Raw genomic sequence first — 10,110 nt, forward strand, 5'->3', positions numbered from 1 at the left:
GCACAGGCTCTGGACGCGCAGGCTCAGCGGCCATGGCTCACGGGCCCAGCTGCTCCGCGGCATGTGGGATCGTCCCGGACTGGGACACGAACCTGTGTCCCCTGCATCGGCAGGCAGACTCTCAACCACTGCGCCACGAGGGAAGCCCTGGCAGGTAGATTCTTAACCACTGTGCCACCAGGGAAATCCCTTGATGCTATTATAAAGGGAATTGTTTTCTTAATTGTATTTTCAGATTATTTGCTGATAATGTATACAACTACAATTGATTTTTGTATACTGATCTTTTATCTTGCAACCTTACTGAACTCATTTATTACCTCCAAGAAATTTTTAGTAGATTCCTTAGGCTTTTCTGTACACAAGATAATGTCAAATGCATATTGTCTTCCTTTTCAATTTAGATGCCTTTTCTTTCTCTTGCCAATTTCCCTGGCTAGAACTTCTAGTAGAGTATTGAATAGAAGTGGTGAGAACAATGTGGAGATTAAACAACATACTACTGAACAACCAATATCCCAAAGAAGAAATCAGAAGAGAATATAACACACCGAGACTTATGAGAAGCAGTAAGAGCAGTCCTAAGAGGGAAGTTTATAGCAATAAATGTCAATATCAAAAAAAAAAAAAGAAGGATCTCACATCCACAACCTAACTTTAAACCTCAAAGAACTAGAAAAAGAAAGCAAATGAAGCCTAAAGTTTGTAGAAGGAAGGAAATAAGAAAGATCAGAGTGGAAATAAATGAAATAGAGACTAAAAGGACAATAGAAAAGATCAGTTAAACTGAGAGCTGTTTTATAAAATAGATAAAATAGACAAAACTTTAGCTAGGTTGGCCAAGAAAAAAAAAGAGGATGCAAATAAATAAAATCAGAGGTGAAAGAGGAAACATTAAAACTAATATCACAGAAATACAAAGAACCATAAAAGACTACCATGAAAAATTATACACCAAGTTAGACAGCCTAGAAGAAATGGGTAAATTCCTAGAAACATACAACCTACCAAGAATGAATCATGAGGAAATAGAAAATCCGATCAGAACTGTTACTAGTAAGGAGATTGAATCAGTAATCAAAAATCTTCCAACAAACAAAAATTTAGGACCAGGTGACTTCACTTTTTTTTTTTTTTGGCTTCACTGTTAAAGTGGCTTCAACATTCAAAGAAGAATTAGTCAGCCATTTAAATGGCTTCAACATTTAAAGAAGAATTAATACCAATCCTTCTTTCAAAAAGCAGACGAGGAGGGAACACTTCGAAAGACATTTTAAGAGGCCAGCACTACCTTATTCCAAAACCAGATAAAGATATCACAAGAAAATAAAATTACAGGCCAATATCCCTGATGAATACAGATGTAAAAATCCTCCACGGAATATTAGCAACCTGGTTATTCATCCCACACTTGAATACGGAAAGCTATAGGAAACATAGTAGTGTTATTTGAGGGAGTATTCTGAAAAAAAAAAAAGGTAAATTTTCCATGGAGTGAGCACAGTGATGTGGGGCATTCTGATTGCTAATCATGGTTTCTACCTGGAGGCCCATAAAAGGAGGGCATCCCAAAATGTGTTCTGCTTTACTAGATTGGATAGAAGCTCCTCTGAAAAAGCTTCTCTTAAATCTATTTTTTCATTTTAATTCTGTATTTGGATCACTGCCTCTACTTTCCTCTGGGTATCATGTTATCCTTGGAAATACGCTGCCTCTTCAAAATTACTCAGACTACTTGGGGTAGTCTTGTATATTAACCTTTATATTTCTCTTAATTTTTTTCAAGTAGCCTGTGATTCTCTGGCTGATACTGTGTTCAACACTGTATGGACCTTGGGCTGCCGGCCCTTTATGAACAGTCAGCGGGCAGCCTGCATCTGTGCAGAAGAGGAGAAAGAAGACTTATGAGGAAGAGATGATTTCTTTCCCATTTTGAGTGACACCACAGCCGTCAGTCTGGGAGATGGTAGTACGGCAGATGCGCCTCATTCTTTTTTCCAAAAGTTTGGATACTGCAAAGCAGGAGAAAGGAAACACTATTCTACAGCTGAAAAGTGAGTCATCGTTTGAGGAGAATTGGGAAAATGACATGGAGTGATTAGAAGACTATGCTTCACTTTAACACTGGTCTCCCCAACCAAGACATATTTGCCTGGAAATTCAGTTCTTAAAGACTAAAATACCAGGATTCCTGGAATTAATAATTATATTCATAAGTGAAATTTTGGAGAGTCCAACCATTTGGGAGGCAATGACTTTCCTCTGGTCCATGTTTCAGTTGCCAGTAAGCATCTCACATTTAATAAAGTGTACTTTTTAGAAAATTTGAAAAGAGATGAATGAATTCCATTATCACCAATATGCTTCCATTTCACTTAGAAGAGAACAGAACCCAACCTGGTAAGTTCCATCGATGATAACAGTTATTCCCTCTGGTGCTGAAGAGATAAGAACAAGGCAAGGTCAGAGGCTTACCTGATTAAAGCCAATGGAGGTAGAGGTCAGATGGCGTTAGGCCTCTAAGGTTCCATTTTTTTCCTTCATTGAACTATTCCTGTTGAAATTCCCAATTACTAAGCGGTATTAGTGTCCTGTTAAGATGAGAAGCACTTGGTAAAAAGTGCCACTGAAGACAGCTAGGAAAATCCCTGAAAACTGAGGGGAGTGAGAGACTGAGGGCCATTCCCTAAACTATGGTTCTCAGCCCTGATTGCAGATTAGAGACACCTGAGGAGCATTAAAAAAAACAAAGAATCTCTGGGAGTGCGGCTGGAGGGTGGTACCTATGTATTGGTATTTTAAAAACACTCCCCAGTGATTCGATGCACTGTGAGGCCTGAGGGCCACTAAAGTCAGGGATTGACAAATGAAGGCCCATGGGCCAGATCAGGCCCAACACCTGTTTTGGTAAAGTTTTACTGGAATGCAGCCAGGCTCACATTTGTTTACGGCTGTTCCTGTGCTAGGACAACAGAGTTGAGTAGTTGTGACAGGGCCTGTATGGCCCAGGAAGCCTAAACTAGTTACCCTTTGGCCCTTTACAGAAAAAGTTTGCCAATCTTTGATCTACATACATCATTTTCTCCTTTTCCTTCCTTTTGTTAATTAATTTCACTGGTTCCAATACGAAGTGTTCCTTGCAGTTGTTTCTAAAAAAAAAAGAAGAAAAACTGTTTTCTGATCTTATGTAAAGCCATAAAATGAATTGGCATATTAAGAAAGCAGATTTAACTGCAGATAACATTAATCTCTGTGGTTTAGGATATTTATCTCAATAAAATTTATTAAGCACCTACAAAATAGAGTACGGTATAGTTTTATACCTTTTTCTATTGTCTTATCAGTCTGAGGGCATAGAATGCCAAATAACAGGGCATATGGTACCACATTTTAATTCTGTCTACAGTTCAGTCATTGAACCATTTAAATGCAAGTTAGTGGATTTATTAACATTTATTAATTGAAAATAGTTTATTTAAGACAGCATAAAAACCTCAGAGGAAAATATTGTTCAGGAGAAAATCCAAATAGTATTTTTTTAGTACACACTTACAGTGATAAACTTCCAAATCCCCTATAACTACTCTGTCTTTGAATGGAAACTTCAGGGTATAATTATTGTTTACATATTTAAGGAGTCAGTGGGTATTTAAGTCATAATTTCAAGCAACTATTTAATTTTTTTAAGTTCCTAATTTGAAATACTATACCCAACTTCTGATTTTAGTCATGCTACTGCATCCAACACTAGGTGTTTTATTGCAGGAAAGAAATGGGGGGCATGGGGTGAGCTGCTTTCTTGGTGCACAGTGCAGCTTTCCACATTAGGAAGATGAAGCCCCACCTGGGACAGGTTGGTCAGCAGTGAGGTGATATTTCCCGACACAGTGGGCTAGAGTCAGAGTGAGTCAGTTCTGGGAGTTTGTCTAAACCCACAGTATAAGGTTTAAAGCAGCGCTGTGTTCTAGGGTGTCGGCTGATGTTCTCAGAGGGCGAGGGGAGAATTCCAAGGAGATAGGCAGCCAGAAGTAGGACTCGGGTGGTGGGTGGTCCTAGTCCTCCCAGTCGATGCTGATGGGGCCGCCTGTCAACATCTGGCTCTGTGGACCACTGTCATTCTCTCCTCCTACTGCCTCACGACGCATTCGCCGGTGGCAGCCCTGGGCACAGCGGGAACGCTCATCCAGCATCCCGCAGACAAGGACCCGGCAGTGCAGGAACACTTCCTAGAAAGATTATAATGATAATGAACAAAAACAGTGAAAAGAGCTGCCACTTGGGGGCTGCTTACTAGAAGCCAGACACAATACCAAACGTTTCGTATGTATTATCTCATTTCATCTAAACAACCACCCTTTGAGGTAGATATCGTCATCCCCATTTTACAGATGAGGAAACTGAGACTTAGGAGGTTAACGAACTTGCCCATATTCACACATTTAGTAACGTGGCCAACACACTGAGTCATGTGGGTGGTTTAAAACTCTACATCCATAACTTCTGCCTTTGTGCAGGGACACAAGAGACCTCTGTGAAGGTCTTAACGTTAACACCTTGGTTCTTCACATCAAGGTCTGGGCATAACATGGGCTCCCACGCACTTCTGTGTAAAATAACAAGTTCTTTCTCCAAGCTTCTTCCTATAAGTAACTTCCCCATGCATGCTGCCTAGCTGAGGAGGAAGATCAGGGTTAGTCATCATGGTTAACAATTGTTCTAGAACAGTGATGTAGCTGGACAGGACATAAATCCACTTAAATGCAGTATGGAAAAGACTGTTGGTCTCTTAAACTTCCTTTTGTTTATGTGTTTCAACAACTCTACTAAAACAAAAATCGAAAACCTTCTACCTTACAGAGTATACATAGCCTCTTATAACCTCTATTCATGTATATACATTTATAAAAAAACTATCACATTCAATTTGTATGTAAATTTTTATGACAATAGATTTTTCATATCTCCTTTTTCTATATTTCATTCTGCATTAACTGCTTAATATTGCATTAACTGATACACTGTTTGTTTGGTGTAAACAATACCTCTCTCATAACAGTGCTCTATAAACACATTCAACAAGCCATGTTTTACTTTTTGTTTTTGAGAAGCTGTCAGAATTGAAATTTTTAGATGATGATAATTTTATGGTTATTACACATTGTCAGACCACTTTCCAGAAAGTATACCAATTTATACTGCCACTGCATACATCTCCCTATAGCCTTGCAAGTTGAGATTTATAATTTTTATAAATTTAATATGTATAAAATAGTCACATAATAATTATTTTAATTGGCATGTAAGTACTATTTTCACTGAACATTTCACTATTTGTCTTTTCTGCAAATATTCTGTCCATATACTTTGCCACATGACCACTACACAGGCTTTTTCAACCACATCTGCTCACAGGATTTTATATTATAATCACATAGTACTTTCTTTGAACAAGCCCAGTTATTTTACTGGGTGGGGGGCAGATAACTGTGACATTCATGGAGGTGTTAACCTTCTAGATGGCCAGTTTTATAGTATTTTTCATAGAGGTGATGCAGATTCTAACTGTGGGCGGGCTTGTAGAATGTGAACAAACTGGGACACCATGAAGGAAGGCTGGGGAGGAGAGGTACCTTTACAAGGTAAAGGTGTTCAGCTCACCTTGTGGTCTTTGCCCACAAACTTGAAGACAGGGACCTGGAAGTGCTTTGCGAGGTGATCCCGTGATGTGTACTGCTTTACTGAGTCATCTGAAACACAGCTGGAAGTAGGGCAGGATAGCACGTAAGACTTGATTGTTTAAACAGAGGTGGAAAAACAATCCAGTCCAACAGTGTTTGGTCCAAGGAGAGGCAAACTGGGTGGAGGAGGCTGGGCTGCACTCAAGATTTTTGAGAATGAAAGAAAAATGAAATCCCCTCCCTGTGAAGGCATCTTCAGACACAGGCCTGCTCATTAACGCTGTTGGTCCCGTCTCGCATTCTCTGTACCCAAAAACTGGGCACAAGGACCTCCTGTTAAGTTATTGTATTGAAGTGTTAGCAACAAGCAGCAACATTTGTTTCAGAGATATCTTTTGAAATCAAGGCATATTTTTAAGGCTGTATTTTCATTTGTAATATTTTGCAGGAATTCTGCATTTATGTACTTTATTATTGATTTGAGAAGGCTTTTCTTTAACTAGATTTCACTGTATTTATGGACACTCACCCCTGAAGGGGATCCAAAGGTGAGCAAACCCCAATTTGTACAACAAAGAGCTGCAGAAAGATGTCAGTTTCTTAGAGAATAACTGGATCTATTGGGAAAAATCATTCACCTCCAAAATGTTTTAATTCCTCTTTTCCCAGATTTAATGCTAAATTCTAGTTTGATAGGGCTTTGGGGTTTTAATCTCAGGTCTACCACTTAAAGTGAAACTCCTAGGCTCGCCTCAGGATTAGTTGAGGGTAAAGAGGGGTTAGTGATGCTCCACGTTGAGGCGAAGGTTTAGTATTGATGAACCATTTCTCCTAAAGGCCAGGGCTCACATGTGTATTATGTTTTCCATTCTGAATTCAAAAGGAACTTTTTTCCTGACTGTTTTCCTTTTATGGATACTTAATAGTTCCCGTCTACCAGGCCAGTAAAAAAGTGGGATCAGATATAAAAGCCTATAAAAGTCGATACTTGCTCCACATGCTTACAGACCACTTTCTAGTTCACTGGTAATTGCTGTTTCAGGGCAGTTGAAAAATCCAATAAAATTTTTTAAAAATAAGACATCTTGACTTGTATTACCACTACTACCTCATTCCCCTAAACTGAAGAGGATCTAAACATATAATGTGGTTTCTGTTATTTCCTGTATTTATGTACGCATTTTCATTTTCCTGAGGTTAAATGAATTTATACCATCTTCTGATTATGTTCTCTAATAAATACCTAATGCATACCAATTCTGTGTGACACACTCTGCTGGGGGCTGCACAGGAGACAGAGATGAACAATATGGTCTGTGATGTCAGGGAGCTTAAAGCCCAGTACCTATGATAACAATAGTAATGTGACATTAAAATGGCACTTTTCATGTGAATGCCTCAGCATTTTCAATTTATCTTTACCTAAAAATACTATTTTTAAAAAATTGAAGTATAGTTGATTTACAGTGTTGTGTTAGTTTCTGGTTATACATATATATTCTTTTTCGTATTCTTTTCCATTATAGGTTATTACAAGACAGTGAATATAGTTCCCTGTGCTATACAGTAGGACCTTGAAGTTTATCTATTTTATATATAGTAGTTTGTATCTGTTAATCCCAAACTCCTAACTTTTCCCCCCATTTCCCCTTCGGTAACCATAAGTTTGTTTTCTCTGTGAGTCTGTTTTTGTTTTGTAAATAAGTTCATTTCTATCATATTTCAGATTCCACCCACATATAAGTGATATCATATGAGATGTGTCTTTCTCTGTCTGACTTATTTCACTTAGTATGATAATCTCTAGGTCCATCCATGTTGCTGCAAATGGCATTATTTCATTCTTTTCTATGGCTGAGTAGTAAAAATACTATTTTTTTTAAAAGAGAAGATGTGGCAGAAAGAGTTACAGGGCAACACGTTACGGAATAGAACCCAAGACAAATTCTGGCTCTTGATTTGGTGTTTGCTGTGATTAGACAATGCTAGTTCATCAACTCCAAGTTCATGTGCTAAAAGAAAGTAATAATGGTATAGGAAAATCCAAAATAACTGATTACCCAAAAGTTGTCCAATATTTGACTTTGGAATTCAATGTTTCTTTTTCTGGAAATAAATTTTCTAATTCTACTTTGCTTAGGTTTGCATTAAATTATTTTGCATTCTCAGAGCATATGCCAACTAAACTAGAGGGAAGTGAATCAGATGTGTTAAATATCAGCCTGAATTAAATTTAAGCTGAGGACAGTGAATAATCAAACAACTTACAAATATAAGTAAACTGCATTATGTTTATTTTAGGGCTCTGAACTAGCCCCAGATTAGTATTATGATAAATACTCACTCAATAGTTCATTAGACAAATATTTAATGACTTTTACTGTAGGCAAGGCATTGAGGAGGAAGAAGGAAGAAAGATATCTAGTTCAGGTCAGAAGGCATCAGGGAAGGCTTCACGGAGGAAAGAAATCCCAATGTGTCTCGAAGGACCAGTAAGAATCAGACAGGAAGAAAAAGGGAAGAAGATTTCAGGCAGTGGAAACAGCAGGTACAGAGTCAGGAGGGTGTAAGGAACAACAGAATTTGGGAATTGCCCATGGTTCCCTTTGGCAGGAGCAGAAACTGGAGAAGGTAGAGGTCAGAGGGCGAGGAAGAGCAAGCCAAGCTGAGAGCTGGATTTTATCTTGAGGGATTATCTCAAATGCACCATTATTGTCCTAGCCAATATTGTATTATACAATATTGCACCGGAAATGGGACTGTTTTCCTGTGAATAGTGGAAACAGGCCCACACAGCAGTGTTTTTGAGTTCTGTCTATGCTTTTTAACAATTTTAATATCTTCCACAGCATTTTGTTGTTGTTTTGTGTGTGCTAACGGCTGGAAAATTAAATAGCACAGCTTCTTCTTAGAACTGTCTAAAATAAAAATATATAGTCAGTCCTAACTGAGGGTCTGAATAACAAGCTTTATTGAGATTGCAGGTTACATGTTTTCCCAGTAAATGAGTTAAGACTATACGTTTATGTTTGGAAAAAGTAAATACGAGGGGCAGGAGAAAACTTGGGGTAAGAGAAATATTCACTGTCTTGATTGTAGTGATAGCTTCACCAGGGTGTATACGTCAGAACCTATCAAACTGTACACTTTAAATATGTACATTTATTGTATGCAAATAGCACTGCAATAAAGCTGTAAAAAAATTTGAAAGGAATCCAAATCCATTCTCCCCCAAAAGTAAATCCATTTCCTAATCTACTTAGCACTAATTATGTGACTAAAAAAAAGACATAAAAATTGATGCTTCTATGTTTCATTTTAAAACTTTGTAGAGAACCCTTTAAGATGGCAAGAAATCTAAAGGGCTTCAGCCCGCTATGAGACCTACTCTTAGCCATCCAAAGCAGCTCTGAATGATGCATTTTCCAGATTCTGAAAACAAGCTAAGGAGGCTACAGGAATCTGAAACTAGAAGTACTGCTGATAAACAGTTAAATTTACCAACCAAAGGAAATTAAGAGGCATCAAAATGTTTTCAGCAGGGATCTGACTATACATGTAATATTTTTTCTTTTGGCTGGATACTCAGGGCTCTGTGGAGCTGAGACTTGAGAGCTGGGATTTAGGAGGCTGTTAGAAAGCGTTTTACCTGTCCGGGTGACAGATAATGAGAGCTGGAATTAAGGCAGTAAGAGTGGAGAACCAGGTTGGAGTATTGCTACTTTTAGAAAGGCTTCTCAGTTGATCCTAATGTGCATCAAGGGTTGAAAATCATTGTGCAGGAGATCGATAGCAGCAGGTGAAGCTTGCCTGTGGTGAGAGATCTGGGGAGTTAAAAGCAAAGGAGAAATTTCAGAGTCTATCAGGCCAATTAGCAAAGGGCATGAACTGGGGCACACCTATGGTGCTCTGACTAGACGATTTGCCTTTTCTTAAGCTGCAGGTCCTGATTGGCCTGAGATGTGTCCCATCTGACACTGAGGATGAGGAAGAAACTGATGAGATACTACTATGAGTTTGGGATGTGAGTGTAATTTTCCTGGGAATGTAAGCAGTGGGTGTGGTAACTGCAGGCTTCCAATGATACACGGAGACAAGCAAAGCTCTCAATCCAAGCATCCTCAGGGAATACGGAAATCTCCTTTGTATAAAACAAGAAAACAGAAACGAACTTCACCTGATCTTTCTTCTCCTAAAACTGACCAAGTGTTTCTTCTCTCTCCTTCACTACCAAACTTCTTAAAAGAGGGGCCTGGGGCTTCCCTGGTGGCGCAGTGGTTGAGAGTCCGCCTGCCGATGCAGGGGACGCAGGTTCGTGCCCCGGTCCGGGAAGATCCCACATGCCGCGGAGTGGCTGGGCCCGTGAGCCGTGGCCGCTGAGCCTGCGCGTCCGGAGCCTGTGCTCCGCAACGGGAGAGGCCACAACAGTGAG

The 10,110-nt window shown here is 39.1% G+C and overlaps 2 protein-coding genes across 3 annotated transcripts in view; one reads left to right on the forward strand and one right to left on the reverse strand.

Moving 5' to 3' along the window:
- PLA2G12B (phospholipase A2 group XIIB) overlaps positions 1–2,326 on the forward strand; it is a 20,471-nt gene extending 18,145 nt beyond the window's left edge. Inside the window, exon 4 of one of the 2 annotated variants that reach the window (XM_007454671.1) lies at positions 1,787–2,326. In XM_007454671.1, coding sequence (XP_007454733.1) covers positions 1,787–1,908 — 122 coding nt within the window. In that variant the 3' untranslated portion in view covers positions 1,909–2,326. The remainder of the gene's footprint in view (positions 1–1,786) is intronic. The other variant, XM_007454672.1, reaches the window with a different exon arrangement.
- A 1,102-nt stretch (positions 2,327–3,428) lies between these two features.
- OIT3 (oncoprotein induced transcript 3) overlaps positions 3,429–10,110 on the reverse strand; it is a 32,694-nt gene continuing 26,012 nt past the window's right edge. Inside the window, exons 8-9 of the mRNA XM_007454673.1 lie at positions 5,659–5,758; positions 3,429–4,226 (exon numbers count right to left, since the gene is read on the reverse strand). Coding sequence (XP_007454735.1) covers positions 4,053–4,226; positions 5,659–5,758 — 274 coding nt within the window. The 3' untranslated portion in view covers positions 3,429–4,052. The remainder of the gene's footprint in view (positions 4,227–5,658; positions 5,759–10,110) is intronic.

This window comes from Lipotes vexillifer, unplaced genomic scaffold (assembly GCF_000442215.2).
Source record: "Lipotes vexillifer unplaced genomic scaffold, Lipotes_vexillifer_v1.1 scaffold205, whole genome shotgun sequence".
NCBI lineage: Eukaryota > Metazoa > Chordata > Mammalia > Artiodactyla > Lipotidae > Lipotes > Lipotes vexillifer.